The 20,829-nt window shown below is 33.8% G+C and overlaps 2 protein-coding genes across 4 annotated transcripts in view; one reads left to right on the top strand and one right to left on the bottom strand.

Annotated features, from left to right (window-relative positions):
* LOC126818561 (ATP-binding cassette sub-family D member 3) overlaps positions 1 to 11,635 on the bottom strand; it is a 33,222-nt gene extending 21,587 nt beyond the window's left edge. The window contains exons 1-10 of the mRNA XM_050546014.2: positions 11,500 to 11,635; positions 8,542 to 8,578; positions 6,534 to 6,580; positions 6,166 to 6,217; positions 4,676 to 4,764; positions 4,137 to 4,206; positions 3,317 to 3,343; positions 2,183 to 2,253; positions 906 to 1,029; positions 269 to 325 (exon numbers count right to left, since the gene is read on the bottom strand). Of these exons, the coding sequence (XP_050401971.1) occupies positions 269 to 325; positions 906 to 1,029; positions 2,183 to 2,253; positions 3,317 to 3,343; positions 4,137 to 4,206; positions 4,676 to 4,764; positions 6,166 to 6,217; positions 6,534 to 6,580; positions 8,542 to 8,578; positions 11,500 to 11,606 (681 nt within the window). The 5' untranslated portion in view covers positions 11,607 to 11,635. The remainder of the gene's footprint in view (positions 1 to 268; positions 326 to 905; positions 1,030 to 2,182; positions 2,254 to 3,316; positions 3,344 to 4,136; positions 4,207 to 4,675; positions 4,765 to 6,165; positions 6,218 to 6,533; positions 6,581 to 8,541; positions 8,579 to 11,499) is intronic.
* A 38-nt stretch (positions 11,636 to 11,673) lies between these two features.
* Positions 11,674 to 20,829, top strand: part of LOC126817687 (nuclear pore complex protein Nup155) — a 30,387-nt gene continuing 21,231 nt past the window's right edge. For 2 of the 3 annotated variants that reach the window (XM_050544798.2, XM_050544797.2), the window contains exons 1-10: positions 11,674 to 11,727; positions 12,828 to 12,987; positions 16,750 to 16,887; positions 17,549 to 17,645; positions 17,931 to 18,001; positions 18,373 to 18,465; positions 18,792 to 18,952; positions 19,727 to 19,832; positions 20,264 to 20,337; positions 20,535 to 20,626. In XM_050544798.2, coding sequence (XP_050400755.1) covers positions 12,846 to 12,987; positions 16,750 to 16,887; positions 17,549 to 17,645; positions 17,931 to 18,001; positions 18,373 to 18,465; positions 18,792 to 18,952; positions 19,727 to 19,832; positions 20,264 to 20,337; positions 20,535 to 20,626 — 974 coding nt within the window. In that variant the 5' untranslated portion in view covers positions 11,674 to 11,727; positions 12,828 to 12,845. Of the gene's footprint in view, positions 11,728 to 12,827; positions 12,988 to 13,018; positions 13,030 to 16,749; positions 16,888 to 17,548; positions 17,646 to 17,930; positions 18,002 to 18,372; positions 18,466 to 18,791; positions 18,953 to 19,726; positions 19,833 to 20,263; positions 20,338 to 20,534; positions 20,627 to 20,829 lie in introns of those variants that run through there. The other variant, XM_056100563.1, reaches the window with a different exon arrangement.

Genomic DNA, 20,829 nt, shown 5'->3' with positions numbered 1-20,829 from the left:
AAGTTTCAGTGATCGCCAAATTTACCGATGCAAGTACTGATGTTTGCCCCCAAAGCATCCAAGGTTAAAATTTACTTGATGTTAGCACTAACAAACACTGAGATTTTATTAAGAGATCACTCCCATTAAGCGGTCAGTCCCGAAAATTCCCTTTCTCGTGAGTGGCTGTTTAATACAGATTCTACTGTATTACAGTAATGAAGATGTAAGACATTATATACCTGAAATGATAATTAATGAAAGCATGACATATAACAGTACATCTTACCTGTGCTCCTATAGCCCCTGTTAATTTTATACTATACAATATTACATCTAGTATAGGCTGAAAATATAGAACACATCATTAATTCATATTGTATAAATAGGACTGTATAGAATATTTGACACAGGTGATAGGGTGACCTTTATGAAAGGAATAACATTTTTCTGAAGAAAATCTTATGGCATGGCAGTTATATTGAACTAACACTGGATTTAATTTGCAGTAGCAGCTAGTATTTGCTTTGGCTTTAAACACAGTTTTGTCATTTGCAATAGTCAATTTCTACTGCTAGTTACAGACATATGAATGGTGGTGAACAATGATGTAAAGCGTCAACATTTAACTCCAAATTGGAGTAGTCCAATTGGTAGTTAAGATATAGAGCAGACCCAGATTATGAACATGGACTCAGGTTCTTCTAATATAAACTACGATTTTTATCTCGACTTTCAAGGTAGAGACTCCAACCTTCCAAAACAGTCCACAAACAAAAGGTTCATGTTTCAGAAAACAATTTGCTACTTTACAGGTCAACACAAATTTCAAAATATTAGGAATTATTATCATTATATATTATTCCCTTTTTTTAAAGGTGAAAGTCAATAGACATAAAACAACAGACTATCACATGATTACATACCTTACTTAAATTTGAATACAGATCAGCAACTGAATCACAGAATTTTTCTACATCTTGTGTTAAAAGTTGATCAGGGTTAGATATCCGATTATCTAAATTACTCATCTTATAAAAAGTAAAACCTCTGTAAATAATGAATATACATATTTCAAACATAATTATTCATATATACCAAATAATATCTGTATTATGTAAATCACACATATTGAAGGACTAGATCATTTGTATTGCGTGTTATACAGTGTTCTTAGAATTATGTGTCAGTTTCAATGAGTGACCATACAGTGTGTTCATCCCACATGTTTTCAATCTGCCAGGACATTATTGGAAATGATTATTTACATTTCGATGTTATTTCAGACTATTACAAAATACAGAAATGACTTTTAGGGATTAATATTCAATGCCTCTGAAATAATGACTTTTTTGTGTATTTACCCAAATTTATTATTATTGTTATTTGTTTACATTTGTCATGTATTATAAGGTCCCTGCTATTGTCAGACGTCATGCAGTCACTTGTCATGGGATTGGCATTCTAGTCTAGGCCTTTAAAGGAACATTAATTGTCATATCTTGTCATAGTCTAATAACTGTCTTCTTTCATCATAGTCTAATCCTTTAAAGGCACATTTATGTCACAATGAGTTCTAGTCCTTATTGTCGTTTACTTTTGTCTTTTTAGAATGAATGATATGGTATATGATATGACATATGATGGCACGATATGAATGATATGATTGACTATATGTATAAACATCTGTAATGTCTGAAGCCCTTGAATAGCTACAATGCGAGTAGTCACAACAGATGGCAATGTGATAATGACGAATTAGAAGAGTAGGACAACTTACTTAGTCAGAATTGGAACATTTCCTATATTAAAATTCTTGTGAGCAAATAACTGCTGATCAAGACAATGAATGAAAAATACTAAAATTGCTAATCAGTATGTCCATATTGCTCTGTAAATTAATAGCAAAGAAAAAAACGCTGCTATCCAAAGAAAGAAAAGTATTTTGTACTCAAAACAGTCAATCCCAAAGCAGTTGGGAAAAAAAATTAAAATTGTGAGACCTGAAGAGTTGGCAATGCCATGGGCAATACTGTAAATCTTTGAAAATTTATGCAAAACTCCAGTATTTGATAGCATTTCTCATTATGATTTATCATTAGCTACAGTATCCCATCAAGGTTGTTAAAAAAAAAGGACAATTAATTGGAAATGTCAACTTATAAAGGAAAAGAAGAATTATATGATACATTACAATACTTACTTGAGATAACTGTCATATAAATGTATTGATAATCTAGTTCTAAATCTTAATTTAAGTTCATTTAAACCATACTGAAATACATAATAATTAATAATTTTAAAGATACATTCCCACGTACAAACTGGGTGATTTGATGATATATTTGGACTAAAAACATATTGTACTAATTAATTTATCATAATTTTGCTTCAAATCCTTCTCAAAACATTGTAATTGCCAAGGAATACACTGCTATAAAAATCGATCAAAAGAGGTCATGTTTGTGTCACGTGACTTACCTATCTTGGTACCTATAGCAACGGGGGTGAAGTCGGAGGAGAATTCATTGTATACACAAGACAATGTTGTCTTTAATCGCTCACTATTTATTACAAATATCGAATCCTAATTAAATTCTCGGATTATCCACTGCCAGGGTCTTTTTCCGTGATTTTTATCTCAGAAAGTGTTGTACGTCTAACTCTTCATAAAGTTTATAACATGTACAACAAGCGCTCAATCTTCGCGTGCAACCTTCGACGTCACACATGCAGGTATTCCTAATCGTCGGGCTATCGATTAGGGGAACCCTTACATTTTTGTCCTGTATACGCTCCATGAGTGTTTTTCAGGGAATCCAGTATATTTCTAGTAAGATTGGATATCTCTACTTTCCATATATACCAAAATTGCCATACTTTTATTGGAAATAACCACCCGATAAATACTTTTCTGGAAACCTATCTTTAATTGCCCTCCAAATCATCTATTTTGTGTTAAAGATGCATTGTGTAAATAAAATTGTGTAATAGGCTAGCATTTTCATTGACATGGCTTCTTAATAAATCCATAAATTAGAGTATTGGCTATTCGAACGACAACATACAGAAATGCGCTGATAATTATATCATTTTATCTTTAAAGGGCCTCGGATAAAAAAAATGTGTATTTTCTGTTATGTTATCTGATGTTTTCAGGGTAATATATTCTTTTAGTGAAGTAATATAAAATTTTGTTGCTAGTGATACACCCATTCGGAAACCACCATGCAAGGGCCGATAAACTAGGCGACATAGATATGAAATTGGCTGAAATCTATCACAAGGTTTATCAGAAAAGGTTGAAAAATGTATATTATTAAAAATCAAATCTTACCTTTAATATATTATTTACAATAGACATCTGAAAATAACAAATAAAAGCATTCAGTAAAACATTAAAATAGCAAAGGTATCAGTAAAAGAAATAACTCAAAAAATATATACATGTACAGTGGATTCTGTCACTTTTAACATTGTATAGGAGTGTTAAAAATATGCCGGATTACACAGCATGACAAAAAACTCAATACCAGAACATGCACAAATGATTGATGTCCTTTTTGAAACACAGCCTGTATGTTCAATTTTGGAATTGCATGTCGCTGCTAGTTTGACATAAGTAAAGCTCATATAATGATCCAAACAACGAGATAATGGTAATTATATTTGCCATATTCTATGAATATATTATTCAGTCATAAATCCAAATACGTAGATCCATGGTGATCAATATCCATTTTGAACATGAGTGAGAAAAATCTATTGACATTATGCATGCACACTGGTTTCAAATATTTAACCATACGTTTTTAGATGATTTATTATTGAAACATCGTAATTATTGTTGTTATAATAAACAAAGACTGATAAGATAATTGATTGGTGATTGTTTGTCAAATCTTTTGTAGGTTAACAACCACTGAATAAAGGTTGGATTATAGTATGTTAATTCAATATAATTCATGTGACGGGACCGCTAATTGATGTTGTAATTCATTATATTTTCAGAATACAGACTATTCAAAACTCTCTTGGGACTTGAAAATGATGATGCAGGTGACAAAATTCTGTAGTATTCAGAAGCCAAATGTGACAAATTCCACTGTAAAACCATTAACAGTATATCAGCCTTGGAGACAGATAAAAATACATACCATCGGCATAGCATAAATAAATTTCCATAAATGGCTTTTGAAGAGATTCATATCCCGTCCTATAATTGCACTGAAATAAAAAAAAAATAAAAAAATGCTATCTTTGATAAAACTATGATTTTGTATGTAATGCTATTGATATTAATTTTATAAACCTTGTAATTGTTAAAGGAGCTAAACCTCTATAATTTAGGTCAAAATAAAGTATTGAATTAGATGATTTTGATGTGACTGGGCATTCTCTACACAATTAAATTTTTGTTCCAAATTATCTGGAAGTTGGCTTGTTAATGTTTACTAATATTAACTTCATTTTCAGCATACTTTGTCAACAGGGGAATACAACATAGATTATGTCTCAACACTGCCTTTATCTATAGACAAAGCCAGACTGTCAACCCACAAAACAAATCAACATTTAAAGGTTCTTTAAATCAATTGATTAGTTGTTTTTCTTTTTAAATTCTCAAGAGTGTACACACACTAATTCATACAATTTTTACAGAAATTGCATTTAGCCATATAACCGAGAAAGTTACCTTTCTATAGCAGTTCCGTTCTGTATCATCCACACATCAGCATATGTTCTGGCAATCAAAGACCATGCAACAAGTAATAGGTACCATGTCTAAAATTAATATTCATTTTGATAATCATAAATGCATTATTGTGAAGGAGAAATGACAAGAACAATTCAATTTCTTTATATCCTACTAGCAGGATACCCGGCTTCGCTCAGGGGTCATAACTCTGAAACCGGAAGTGGTAGACTAACGCCACCTGGCCTATGTTACTCCCCGGTCCGAGCTACCCCTATACCCCAAATTTCAGACTCGGGGCAGATGTAGTCGCCAACCCCGAACAGACTTCGCTCGGGGGTCATAACTCCGAAACCGGAAGTGGTAGACTAACGCCACCTGGACTATGTTACTCCCCGGTCGGAGCTACCCCTATACCCCAAATTTCAGACTTGGGGCAGATGTAGCCGCCAACCCCGAACAGACAGACTTCGCTCGGGGGTCATAACTCTGAAACCGGAAGTGGTAGACTAACGCCACCTGGCCTATGTTACTCCCCAGTCGGAGCTACCCCTATACCCCAAATTTCAGACTCGGGGCAGGTGTAGCCGCCAACCCCGAACAGACCGGCTTCGCTCGGGGGGCATAACTCCGAAACCGGAAGTGGTAGACTAACGCCACCTGGCCTATGTTACTCCCCGGTCCGAGCTATTCCTATACCCCAAATTTCAGAGTCAGGGCAGACCTTGTGTAGCTGTCAACCCCGAACAGACAGACAGACAGACAAACAACAGTCACAAATATATATATAGATTACTTAAAGGGGCATTATGGGAGATTAGACAGTTCTCGCTATAATAGTTAAAAATTAAATAATGTAAATAGAATATGCTTAAAATTTCAGTCAAATTGCTCCATTCTGAACCGAGATATTAGCCTTTGAAGTTTAGGCTAGCCTCAATCATCATTACTAAAGTTGGTACGATAAAAAAACAAAGTCTTGATTATCCATTTTACGTTTAATTATTTTTCAAAAAATTCATTCCAATCTGCTTAATATCGCAGGCTAGCGATGGCAACTAGAGTTGATTGTGGTCTGGATAAGTTAATAAATGTCGAATTAAAAATTTAGATAACATTTCAGGTCTAAAGAAAGACGAAAAACCTGCAATAGGTAGATTTAGCTTGTGCATAATGCATGTTTAAATAGTCTAGACTAGAAATCTTTGTTATTTGCCATTCGACAGAAGTGCTTCCAATTGTTTTTTTTGCATTTTCTGAAAGACGAAGGACCTGCAAAAGGCAGATTTAGCTCTTGCATAATGTATGTTTAAGTAGTCTAGACTAGAAATCTTTGTTATCTGCCAATCGGCAGAGGTGCTTCCAATTGCTATATTTGCATTTTCTGACTATTTCATGCAATTACATGAAAGCTCAAAATTGACATGGGAAATTATCTGAAACCCAGATATAGCATGATACATTTATAATATTTTATAAAAGATACAAACCTCTGGAGTAAACCAGCCTGGGACTAAAATCTTTAAAATACGAATCAATCGACTGAAATTAAGAACATGAAAGTCAATGTCCACAAGTCGTAACAATAGTGTAGCTTTAAGATTGAAGTGAATTACAGTTTTGTCAAGTCAACCCATGTCCACAGAGCACATAATGACAAAATGGCATAAAAACTGTCAATGCAGTTCTGTGTGCTTGCAGTTGTTTTTGCCATTTATGTTGGATATTGGCTTTTTCATCGAACTTCAAACTATAAATTTGTCATTAACATTAACTTCAACATAATCTGAAAGGATCTCAAAACTTTTGAAGAGTATCAAACCTGGACTAATAATAAGACTATAATTTGTATTCTTACCCGAAAAAGATAGAATCAACTGCAGCTTTTTCCCTCTTCTGGTCATGCTGAAAAAAAGCAAAGATAAAATACAATGTGCCACTCAATGTTTTGTTGTCAGAAAGTTGTAAAAGTTGTTGTAACATGGTACAAAACAAGCTGTTGACATTTGTCATCCTTAAGGCTGTGATAAACAAACATCATGTGCATCTTTAACTAATAAAACTAGCAATGTGGCCATTTCACCTTATGCTTCGATAAACATATCACCAAGTTCTACATTACATCAGGAACTCTGCCCTGTATTAAGTTCACTAGAGTTCATAACTTTGGACATAAACAGGGAAAAAAACTCAATTTTTTAAAAAATTTTGATAGTAGTGCCCCAGTAACATAAGTCACAAGATTTAAAAGTCAAAATATGACTAGAAAGATACCTTGAAAGAACATTTGTAATTGGAAAATATTGAAATTCAATCGGGTTCTTCCCAATGCCTTTATAAACTATCGATACAAAAATGCAATAAGAACTCTAACCAGTAGCTTTTTACAAGAATTTGTGGACATAAAATAAAAGTAGTCTTAATGTTTATATTACAATCAGCGTAAAATTTAAACGACAGTTTCGCAATATACATCCATATTCCTGCTTTGATTGATATGGTACTTTTTAAAATGAAGAGAATGAAATATGAATCATAAAATGGCTGCAATGACTGTAATATGACAATTTAAAGACTAAATATTAACAAAAAAGTGGGTGTGACACTGCCCGAGGGGTTCGTGGCCTGCACCAAAATAAATAGTTGCTGTCTTTACGGTAAAAGGAATAAATATGCGAAGTTCCAAGAAGATCCATTTAGAATTGCAGTCTGTAGATGATAAATACAAAAATTGGGTGTGGTTCTGACCCTCAGGGGTGGATATGGAATAATATAAATAGGTACCACCCTGTTACTGAAATAATTGATATGCTCAATTTGAACAAAATCTGTTAATTATTGCAACCTGTAGAGTATTTACAGATAAAAACAAGCCAAAAGTGAGGCTGATGTCCCCCGCCAAAATCCCAAAATAAATAGATAACACATATTAATTTATCGCACATTTATTTTTTTCTAAAGTATCAAGCAATCAAACAGATTATCAACTATACACTAAGTTCCATAACTCTCTATCAGATAGAATCAAAGTTATCTTGTCCTAAAGCATCGACCAATGAAATTGCTTAGCTCTGCTTAGCTTTAGCTCGAAATGTTAATCATTGAACTCAGTCAAGACATTCACCAATGAACATCTACATCAAGTTTAAACATTCTACCTCAATTAAAAGCAGAGTTGTTATGTTCCAAAGTCTTGACCAATCAAATTGCTTATAACTCCTTAGCGGGGGATAATTAACAAAAAAGGGGGTGTGGTACCACTATACCACATCCCTGGGGGATGGGACATGCACCAAAATAAATAGTTGCTATCCTTACAGTATAAGGAATAAATATGCCAAGATGATCTATTTAGAATTCCTGCCTATGTCCCTTTATTTTCGGTAAAAATGTCCGACAAGAAAAATTTTGAAATTCCATCACTGACTGTGACACCGCCCCAGGAGGTCGGGGCATGCACCCCAAATAAATAATTGCTGTCTTTACGGTATAAGAAATTAAGTAATTTAGATAATCAGACCAATAGAAATTTAAAGTGCACTCATAATCAGACATGTAAGACAAAATAATCTACACTAACGCCATAAACAAATCCTGCACTAAAAACGGTACTTAATTTGATCTGTCTGCCAATAAGGGTGTGGTCTGTAGTGATTAAAATATAAACTTATACGCAACACTCATTTTTGGGTCCCCCATTACATGCATGGTTAGAGTGTTCTTCATGAATATGCTTGTCCTTCAATAACACTGACTGAAAATTTAATTATCTAAGGTATTTTATCTATGTTTAATTACCATTTTTTTTCCTTGTTAATATTAAATTGTACTAGTAAATCAATCTAAATTGACAATAAATCTGTTACCTGTGATATAACTACTTTTATTTCTTTATCTTTGTTTCTGAAATAAAAATCAAAATAAGAAAATTAAAGAGACATAATAATGATGAATTTTAATAGTCATATGAAGTAACTCGATGCAGTAGCCGCACCCACAACCCCCAAAATGTATTGTTAAATTTATCAAACAATAATCCTACACTATTTGAAAATGCAGGACACTTGACCTAATCCATGGGTAAATCCAGCTAAACACTTCATCGAATCACAGGTCACTGTGTAAGAACTTTTCATTAAGTAAAAAGATAGGTTGCCAGGCAACGAAACATACACCCACAGCAGCTAAATCGTCCGGCCTGTCAACAAGAGTTGTCGCATATTTTTACTTTTTTCGGTAATGAAACATTTATAATACACTAAAATCTGATTAAGAGTAAAAACTCATTAAGTAATTATCAGAAAACCATTAGAATTTGTTTGGTTTGTATAAAGTTCTGCCCTATGCTAATGTTTAGTAAACGAAACATTTAGTTATCAAACTTCATTGGAAATCAATATACTTGTTCGTCTCAAGACCTTAAACTCTGTGTATCAATCTGCAGTCAATCGGATGATAACTTTAGCCTCTAGAGCATCCACAAGATATTTTGAAGTGATCAAGGGCCATAACTCTGGCAGTAAAAATCAGAAATTGCTGAAAATCAATAGGCTTCTTCATCTCATGACCTTAAACACTGTGTATAAATGTGAAGTCAATCAGATATTCACTTTGGCCTCTAGAGCGTCCACAAGCAATTGTGGACGCCGGACCGACGGATGGGGGTGACGACAATATACGACAACATTATAATGTGGGCATATAAAAAGGAAAATCTTTTATATCTCCATTTTTCTTAATTACCTTACTCTGTTAAAAATACATTATTCAAGAGCTAAATCTGCCCATTGCAGGCCTTTCTTTAGGCCTGAAATGTTATATAAACTATTAGACATTTATTAACAAAACGAGACCATAATCAACTCTCGATAGCATCGGATACTCAAGATTTTAACAAGATTAGAACAGTTCGCCATTTAAAAATTGAAAGCAAGGCCAAGTCTTGAATACCAATGCCCTGGTTACCACTGTGCACACATCTGTTCAAAACTACAAACAGTAATATCTTGGTTCAGAATAAAGTAATTTGAATGAAATTTTTCAATCTTTTCATTTTACATTATCTATTTTTGAGCTATTATAGCAAGAATGGTCAGCTTTGTATCTAAATCTTACATAATGTATCTTTAATGTTTTTTTATTCAGACCCACATCATTTTCCTGATCATTATGAAGTTTGGGCTACATTATGGTATCAATAATGTCATAAGTTTTAACTATAGTCTAACAGGGAAAAACCCCTTGAGTATCAGAATTATAGCATTGTATCCCTTTAATTACATTGAAAAATAATTTACATACAAAGGGAGTATTTATTTTGGTATTACACACAATGCATGATAAAACAAACTTAAATATAGTAAATAGAAGACTAAATTTTACACAAGATAAATTTGGAAAACAATACATTTAAATATATATCAGACAGTGTAAAGAATATATAAATAACCTGGGAAATGTAGATCAAAACCAATGATGTGGGATGGTCTTTGGACTTTGGAAGGTCAATGATCCCAGTTTATAGCCTTTTTTTAACCTATTTGATAGCTTATGAACTATGAAACCTGCTATTAATATGATGTAACAAGGAATATTATATAGACAAGCTGTTTTGTTAAGGCTTTTAATAAAAATTTTATCTATATGTATTCTTTCTTTTTCTCAGTCAATATGAAATAACAAACATAAAAAAAGCCCTTTAATCTCATCACTATATGATAAACTGTACTATAATCACCTCTCTACCTAGTTAAAAAAAAAACACCGGCAATTGCTCAAGTACCTGAAAAGGATCCTGATATCACAAGTGGTATTTTTTTCAGAGTGCCGGCTACACGTCTACTGTTACAGTGTGTAACCAATCTATAAGTTTACACATATGTAACAATTATAGTAGTCCAACTAAGATTCAATACACATTTGCCAATCACTTATAGTGAGCTAAACGTAATATCCAATACTTTGTTGGCAAATTTTTAGGATATGAGTACACAGTTTAGCAAATACAAGTAATTCTTAAAAGGCTTACAAATTATGCAAATTGTTCAAAACTGTACATACATTTTAGTTACAATTTAATACGATTTCGAACAATCTATTTGTATCAGTCAGGATAAGATATGTGAGTATACTGAGAGTCCGAACATCATTTTGTTCTAGTCCCAATGTTTAGCTCAATTCCTAACCTCATCTAAATTTTCTTGGAATCTTCAGAAAAACTGACAAAACCCCCCAGAACATTCTCTTTTACTGGATGCTTGATTGAACGTTCCAGAAGGAATTCACTTAATCCTACAAATGGTGACAACTTGAACTATTGAACTATGTGCTGACAGCCAAAACAATTCTATTAGGCTTATATATAAACCCTACCTCAGTTATCGCAACTGACAGAATCATGACACAGGACTGAATTCGGTGTTAGTCTGTTGCAATTATGTACATGTTCCGGTCAACAATCGAAATTGTGATGGCGTCTAAATGTATCTAAATGACGAATTTCTGAACACTTGACATAACCACAGAAATTATTTTTTGTATCATTTAATAATAAGGTACATGATGAGCTATCAGTATGACATAATCCATCCTTAGTATCCCCAGTGGCATCGTCCCGTTCTACTCCACCACTAGGAATACAGAGGATGGTCATAACCTTAACCCAATCCAAAACAAACTCAATGTAAAAAGACAGTACATATAGTACTGTAACTGTAGACCTAAAGAGGGAATTCATGGTTTGTACCTTTCTTATAAGTTATAGCTTTAACTTATACCAGAATGGATTTTCTAGGAAAACAATTAAAAATTGCAATAACATATACCTTCTTTGTTTTGCACTGAAAATATTTTTAATCGTCAGATATGAAGCCAGGCCCGCAAGCGTAATAATAGCCGAATTCCTTGGCGTTAGTTTACTGAACACAGCCATGGTTTTCTTCACATACAGGACAAAGTTTACTTCCGGTTTACTGGATGAAAGAGCACCTGTAGGAAGGTGGCGCTCAGATGAAAATGATGAATGGCGGCAAGCGAAAGAAGAAAACGTGATTGTAAGCAATGAGAATATTATTATTCATATCAGCTTGAATATCAAGAATTGATTGATATAGGCCTTTTGGAATTACTGTTTAAGGATATGGAAACTGTGTTTTAGTAATTGTACGTGGCCTGGATCAACTGTACGTACGGCCACTGTCTTATGATATCTATTAGTGATAGAAATTAGAAGACTCGGAAGAAGCAAAATTAAAAATAATCTATTAGGGGTTTCCAAAAAAAAAATATTTTGTGAAAATATACCTAAAATGCTAACTAAAAAACTTTATTTTATGAAAATATTCTAATTAGATCCAAATTGGTGCAGGCCGGACTGTCATGGAGGACCTGGCAAGTTAAAGTGCCTAGTCGGTCGGATGGGAGGAAAACCCATGCCCTGTGTATGCACTCATCATATGCACTGATTGTAAAAGAACCCTTGACAATTGGAATTCAAAATAAGAGTAGGTTATAGCGCCACTGTCCGCTGCCCTTCTTGAAGTTCTTTATTACTCGGTGCAGAAAAGCAGGACATTAAACCCCATTTCATTCCATATGAATTAGCATACAACACTTCAAAAGTTCTGTATTCTAGGATTAAGGTTCGCTTTTGTGTTAGGTTCATCAATATCCTCTGCTTGTCTGACGAAGGGTACCTGGCAAAATTCTGGTTCATAATTTAGTTTTAAGGACATAACCCGATGGTAATAAATAGGGATTTAACTAATTTCAGAAACTCTTGGTCAACAGCAAAACCTGACTCTTGTTTATCGAACATGTACAAACAAAGCTTGTCAATATAAATTCTTTTGCATCTACTGGAGCAAAAACCCACATCGAAATAGGGCTTAAGCTTCTAAATTTAATTGTCCTTTCATTTAATTTGCAACCAATTTCGGCGAGACTACAAATTGGCGACAACACCGGCAGACTAGAGAATCCAGACAATATTAGCACACAAGGAATGAACAGTTGCTGATTCGACTAGTTCGGGCAAATGGTTACCGTTTATAATTTTAGGATCAGTATGTGAAAGCGGGTAGTAAGCTTAAATCAAGCAAAAATTATTCACACACATTAATTTATTCAAATGTTACATATTATTTCTTTACAGAATAAGATAACATTAAAGATGGCTTCAATTATTGGCAGTGGTTTACCTCCTTTTGCTCAGCAAGATGTTTTGGATAATGCTGGAAGATTGATAGATAAACATATACAGGAAGATCAAAGTTATGTTGATCTGTCTGAACTTATTAGAGTTCAAACTCATAGTAAGTAATGTGATACTCTAAGCTCTAGAGTTCAAACTCATAGTAAGTAATGTCATACTCTAAGCTCTATAACCCAAGGCGAACACAAAGTCAAATTTAAAGGAGCTAAATTGCTAATATTTGGAACCTAGAAATTGATACAATAATGTTATCTGAATGTATATGAACTGATTTACATTCTATCGTTTCTGTTTTTAATTTCAAATCAGTTATGTTCGGCGAAATATGCCAGAAGTCTCAGTCGAATATCAATTTGTAGTGTCTGGTTATTCCAGTCTATTACGCATGTTCTCCATATAAGAATATGGCGTCAGCGCTTGACATGATTATGGAATCTCTAGTCTCGTTCTTTCTTGTCCCTTGTTAAAAATGACACTGAAACGCATTATGGTAAAATGTTTATTTTGTCTTAAATATTGGATATCAGAAGCCCATCTTTTCCCGGTAAGATCACAACAACAATGTTGATTTAAACTGACAAATAATTGGTGTTTTCAATGTGGAAGATTTTGGATGATGTTGAGTTGGAGACTTAGCTACTTAAGTATGAAGGTGGGATCAGCATGCCTTGCATCACTAGACTGATGGTTATCGAGAAGCCTATACAATTGCATTACAGCCGTCTTTTCTGTGGTGAACCGTTGTGATAGTCGCTAAGCGTACATGCACATTTGGACTGGTATGTAATATACTGAAATATTAAAGTCACCCAGTCAATCGTGGCCATATTTAGTAATTAAGACAAGGTGGCATCATCAAGATGGAGGCAGGGTTGAAAAACCCCCACAAAAACACTGTGTTTTTTTGGTTTAAAACATGTTTAATTTGTTCAAAATAAATGAGGTCAAAATTGCAAAATAAAAAAAATTCTCAATAAAACATAACTGAAATTACATATTGGTTATTCTGTAAATAAAAACTAGCTTTCCAGCCTTCTCCACACCTAACCTGTTTCAGAGTTTAGAATGCACCAAGCCGAATGTTTGAATATACGATCGATACTTGCTGGAGAACATGATGCCGTCATTTATGTGCTGACCAAGTCCGAAATTCTCAAATCAAGGTTCTTTGGACTGATTTCCACCACGAAAGACATCTTGTTTTGGAAAGTAATTCGGGTTTAAATAGATATGGTTTAGATATATCAGATTGTGCTCTGTACTATTGCTGGCATGATATATCTTTGAATCTATGTATTGCGATTCACCTTCTTACGATTCGCGTATTGAATCACAAGTTACACTATCAATGTATCACGATTCTTTTTTTATACGCCCACATTTTCATGTGGACATATATTGTCGTCACCCCTGTCCGTCAGTCCACAATTGTTTGTGAAATCTCTACAGGTCACAATTTTTATCCGATTTCAATGAAACTTGAGATATAGGTTTATCACCCTAAGATCTCGGTTCCTTTCGATATTGGCATGCATCAGACTGTAACGTCATGGATTATCGCCCCGATTACGAAAAATCATGTTTTTAGCTTGTGAACACTGTAGAGATCACAATTTTTATCCAATTTGGTTTAAACTTGAAATGTATGTACCTTTCAATATTCGTGCATATCGGACCATAACTTCCTGAATTATGGCCCCTGATTGTCTGGAAAATCGTGTTTTTAGCTTGTGGACCCTATAGAGGTCACAATTTTTATCCGTTCTAAAAAAATGTTTGAATATATCACCGTTAAATCCTAAGCTTGTGGACTCTATAGAGGGGCACGATTTTTATCCGATTTAAAAAAAAACAATTGAATATATCCTAAGCTTGTGAACACTATAGAGGTCACAATTTTTATCTGATTTAAAGAAAACATTTGAATATATCACCGTTACATCCTAAGGATGGTTGAGTTTGAATTTCGTGAAATTGGACCAAAACTACTGGACAAAATGGCTGCTGCTCTTACGCAAATAGTGTCAAAATATTGTGTATCAGGGTTGTGGACCTTCTAGAGATCACAATTTTGATCCAATTTCGATGAAACTTGAAATACAGGTTTATAAACCAAAGATCTTGGTTCTTTTCGAGATTTGTGCATATCGGACAATAACTTCCCGAATTATGGCCCTTGATTTTACGAAAAGTCACGTTTTTAGCTTGTTGTTCCTCTAGAGGTCACAATTGTTATCCGATGTAACAAAAACATTTGAATATATCACCTTTACACCCTACTGATGGTTGTATGTCCCAAAGATTTCGGTTCCTTTCGCCATTTGCGCATATCAGATCGTAACTTCCTGGATTATGCCCCCTAATTGTACGAAAAATCATGTTTTTAGCTAATAGATATTGGGCCCTCTAGATGTCATAATTTTTATCTGATTTTAAAAACCATAATGATGGTTGAGTTTGAATTTCGTAAAAATCAGATCGAAACTCAAACTGCCCGACAAAATGGCTGCTCCTTGTATGCAAATTGTGTAAAAGTATGTAATACGAAGGTTGTGGACTCTCTAGAGGTCACAATTTTTATCCGATTTATATGAAACTTAAAACATATCTTAATATCCCAAAGATCTCAGTCCCTTTTGATATTTGTGCATTTCAGACCATAACTTTCTGGATTATTGCCCCAGATTGTACAAAAGATCCCGTTTGTTTTTAGCTTGTTCTCTATCCATCTCTTGCAAAATGTGGGCGTATCCTGCCTGGCAGCCGCTGGTTCCAAGTTATATTCAATTTTCTTCCAGACATTGTGTTACTTCCAAATGATTTAAGCTAATGAAATAACTCAGTTCAAGTACAGGGCACTTTATTTGAGTCAATGATAAGTTTAAAACAAAATATCAAAGAAATTAAATATTGTTTTGCTAACTAAAAGATCAAAGGATTCATTCATATGCCACCATTTAAGGTGGGCCTACTAGGTGTATATGTCAGTTCAAGTTACAGGTCCCTTTACAATTATGATTACAATGTTGTAGAAATGTCTTTCTTCGATCTTTCATACCAGTTATATGATTAGTCCTAGCAATTTTTTTTTATTATTGAAATATGGGTAATTGGTTAAAATAATTATGTAAACTGTCTGAACAATCAGTATGTATCTTTCAAGTTCAACATTGATCTCCAGTATTTATAATACAGGGTCCTGATAATGTGCATTTCATTGGCTGAAATGTTTAGAAATGTTTTGATAATAACGTAGGCTATTTTTCCATTTCTCCGATTAAAAATGATAAAAAGAAAAATATATAGAATGTTTTTGGGGTTTTTTCCCCCAAGTGGTTCAAACATTTAAAACATTATAATAGTTAAAAGCTAGATAATGTAATGGGAATTTGCTGAAAATTTCAAATTGATCCACTGTGAACCAAGAATTTAGCATTTGAATTTTAGGCCTAGTCTTAGCCATCATTACTAAAGTCGGTACGATAAAAACATAGTCTCGATTATCCATTGTTGGATTAAATCATCATTGAAAGTTGAGCAGCAAATCGGATTCAAATCCAGTAAATATTGTAGGCTAGCGATGACATCAAGAGTTGATTATGGTCTGGATAAGTTAATTAATGTCTAACATTTCAGGCCGAAAGAAAGAACTGTAGTAGGTAGATAGATTTAGCCCTTGCATAATGTATGTTTTAACGAAATGTTTATTAACATGCCAACCCTGGATGGAGGTGGAGGGCTAGCGAGTTAATGCCCTGAATTTTTACATTTTTTTTCGAAGTTTGAGACAAGCTCCTCAATTAGCCAAGATCTTCTTTTATACTACTAACCATTCAAGCATTGTTTAAATTTTTAATTGCAGATCAGCCAACTGTTAGTGGCCTTCATGATTATGATTATCCAAGTCTATTAGAAGTAGGAATGGGGATTGATTCATTGAGAGAGGTGTCCAGTGCCAAGCGTGTCCCCTTACCACCAGAATTAGTTGAACAATTTGGACGTATCTTTTATTTCTACACACACTCACTCATGCTAGAAGAATACTTATCATTGTTAGAAATAGGGATAATAATATCTATTGTATTTAATATGTTGACTGCTTTGCTTATCAATAAATTTTCTGAACATTGTATAACAAGAAATTTATACAATTTGAAGGTAGTCAACATAAATGTATATTGAAATAAATGGAACTTGTCACACACTGTTCTTGTCTCAATTGATCCGGCGTGGTTCTCCCTTGTCAGTGATGCAGAACGGAGGGGCTGACAAGGAAAGCTGTCTAGTCGTTCGGATGGGACGAAAAACCAAGGTCTCGTGTACACATTGGCGTGCACGTAAAAGATCCCTTGGCAGTTGGAATTCGATATAAGAGTAGGCCGTAGTGCCGCTGTCCGGGCAAAATTTCCCTCATAGCACACTGTATGGCGTATGCCCGTCTTCATTAGCCCAGGTTAGGAGCAGAACAGTAGGAGGTTAAACTCCATTTCATTTCATTTCATTGTCTAAATTGAATTGCTTCTTATAATTTTGAAATATAATTAAGACACCCATCTTACAGTACATGTATACTCAGTCCTCAAATTTACGTTTAGATATCCCATTGTATGTTGAAAGTTGGGTATATGTGATTGTTATTGATAAACCTTAATCAGCTCTAGGTATGCAGTGTAGTTCCATGATGGGTTTATTTCCAGAAATCGAGAGAGCTTGGTTAGCTATAGATTCAGATATATTTGTATGGAGATATGAAGATGGGTGAGTAGAAAGTATATCTTTTATGGATTGAACCTGAATTAGGAACATTAAAGGCACGAAAAACTCCAGTTCATCCACTGAAAACTCAAGTTCAAAATATGTACTATTTTAATATAAAGACTTATGTAATTAAACACATCTGAGTATAAAATAGTTCTCTTAAATAGTATATGATCTTATACTTTTAATTGGCATGTTGGGCCGGTAAAATAAGGATTTGTGTGTTTTATTGGAAATCTAAAAAAATGATTGAAAGAAATAAAGTTCTATTATCTTATTTTCCAGAACTGATTTAGCATATTTTGATGGATTAAATGAAAATATTTTGAGTGTAGCACTAGTCAAACCAAAGAAAGGTAGGTCAACATAGAAAAATGGTGCAATATAGTTGTAGGGCTGATAAAAATTTTAGTTTGGTTCAGGTTTTTATCTGACCATTACCTCCAACCTAATGGGTTTTCTCAGCATCCTCTGGTTTCCTCCCACTGCTAAACACCCCTAGGCACAAGCGAATTATTGAAATAAAATTGAACCATATGTTAGTCCTGAAATAACCTAGTTTGTTTCAAGTGGCTCTCTCTCTCTCTCTCTGACCCTATAAGTGTTGTTATTTTTTGGGTTTTTTCGTTGACTTTCCTGAAAGATATTTTGTTTGTTTATTTTCCTGCTAACTGTATGGTATAAAGCCAGAAAAGATATTCTAATGTTTTTTAAATTTCTATTTCAGATATATTTCAGCCACACATTCGTTATTTATTATGTATAGCTACACCTGTCGATTTTGTACTACTTGGAGTTAGTTTTGCAAAAACATATGATGGTAAGTTTTTATACACGTTGAAATGTGGTCACATATTGTCGATTTTGTACTGCTTGGAGTTATTTTTGCAAAAACTTATGATGGTAAATTTTTATACACATTGAACTGTGGTCACAGATTGTCATTATCCTGTTGCCCTGCCTTTTACAGCCCAGTTGACTTAAAATTCATAGCTGATACTTATGACCCTTGATCACTTGAAAATCTAGTGGACCAATAGGCCAAATTGAAATGGAGTAAACAACCCCCAAATAATTTGGAACAAAGTGTTGATATAAATAAATATGTAGATAATTGTTAAGGTAATGAATGTTTTACATATGCAGGTGGAGGTGGTGAAGGAGGTATGGGAGAGATGCATTTACTACCTGATCCATTATTCTCTATACCTACTGATAATACTTATATAACATCTATTACTGGTACTGATAATGGTAGAATATTTATGGCAGGAAAAGATGGCTGTTTATATGAGTTAGTTTATCAGGTTAGAATATTTCACACTTTGTCAATAGAGGATACAACTTCTGAAATCTTCTGTTAGTGGAAAGTTGCTGGAATATCTGGATTTTATTTGTGAAGAGATTTTTGAAGAACTGTTTTGACAGCAATAATGGGGATAAAATTATGTTGCAGTGAAGTTTCCAAAGACACAGTGAAATGTGGACTTATATTGTCACACTGTGCGTGTTTTGTTTATTAAATGTTAGAACTACGAGGAACTATAAGCCAATACAGTTTTGATTATTTCTGATAATTTCTACATGATTTGTTACCCTTGATCAGTTATTAGTGTCTTGAAGTGCCCCCATTACCTAGGGGGGTTCGATGGCTGAATGGTTAACACGTGCGCGTTGTATCATGTGGTTGGTCATTAAGTAAACTGACGTGGTTTTGATTCCCTGGTTGTATGTGACAAGGTGTAGGATCGCCTGTCCAACCTTGTGGCTTTTCTCCGGATCCTCTGGTTTTCCTCCCATTGCTAAAGACCTATACGCGCAAGCGATTGATTGAAAAAAAATTGAACCACATGTTAGTCCCGAAATGACCTAGTTTTTGTTGAGTGGACGTTAAATCCCATTTCTCTCTCTCTCTCTCTCTCGCTCCCATTACCTACAAGCGAAAAAAATGCAACAACCTTTGTCAGTGTATATTTTGTTTCCTGGCAATATTTCTTTAATGACACCGATTGGTAATATTTTTTTGTGAACATTTTTATTTGAAAAAACTGAAAAAAACCCATTATATTGATAAATTACAGGCCCAAGATGGATGGTTCAGTAGAAAATGTCGAAAAATAAATCATTCAACTAGTAATTTATCCTTTCTCGTACCTTCATTCCTCAACTTCTCATTCAGTGAAGATGGTATGTATAGAAATCACATTGATAAAATCATCTTTTTGTATGTAATAACATTTACATGAATGACAAATGACAAAATTTGTTAGTACAGAGTGTCAACCACTGTTATTCAAGAACTTGCCCAGTCATCATCTCATACATAATGAGCTTCATTTTAAATATCTGGTAAGATAATGTCAAAAAATATGTTTCCCAGAGATTTGAATGTATTTTCCAGTTAGTGGATACGTATTAAGGATTTTGACTTTAATGGGAGGAAATATTTTGTACTTTCTAGCAAGTTGACTAACAGTGACCAGTAGAAGTCTAATCCATTAATTGACACTTTTGGCACAATAAGTACCCAGGTCATATTGTTTACCACTTCACAAATTCATTTGATTTAATTGTTTAAACTGTTATATTTATGGATGAATTATATTTTGTTTTTTTAGATCCACTAGTACAGATCAGTATAGATAATAGTCGTAATACTTTATTTGCTAGAACAGAGAAAGGAAATATACAGGTAGAGATTCAATTTTAGATAGCAAATGATGTTTGTCACATTATATACAATCTTAGTGTCATTTTATCTTTGATTTGTCATGTTTCCAAGATGGTTGATTGTTAATAAATCGCTGAAATAGTAGTCTGGGCTCAAAGCTTAAATCCAGTAATGCTTATTAGAAATGTGATTTGTTAAACAGTAAATGTTATTTACAGGTATTTGATTTAGGTGAAGATGGAAAGGGTATGGGACGAGTAGCATCACTATCACATCAAAATATTACACAAAGTGCTTACTTAATAGCCAGGTAAAAATACAACTAAAACATTCTTTTCCAAAGCATTGAAAATTCCCTACAACTGTCCTTTTACGAAAACTATTTTTATCCTGTAAACCAAGTCTACATAAATTGAATAATTATATGTAAAATAGCCAATGTAAATTCACAATGTGGGCGTCTATTGTCGTCGCCCCTGTGTGTGTGTGTGTATATGTATGTTTCTGTGTCTG

The sequence above is a fragment of the Patella vulgata genome, chromosome 4 (genome assembly GCF_932274485.2).
Source record: "Patella vulgata chromosome 4, xgPatVulg1.2, whole genome shotgun sequence".
NCBI classification, from domain to species: Eukaryota; Metazoa; Mollusca; class Gastropoda; family Patellidae; genus Patella; species Patella vulgata.
The sequence above is the reverse complement of the archived record's forward strand: the minus strand, read 5'-3'. Positions and strand labels throughout refer to the sequence as shown.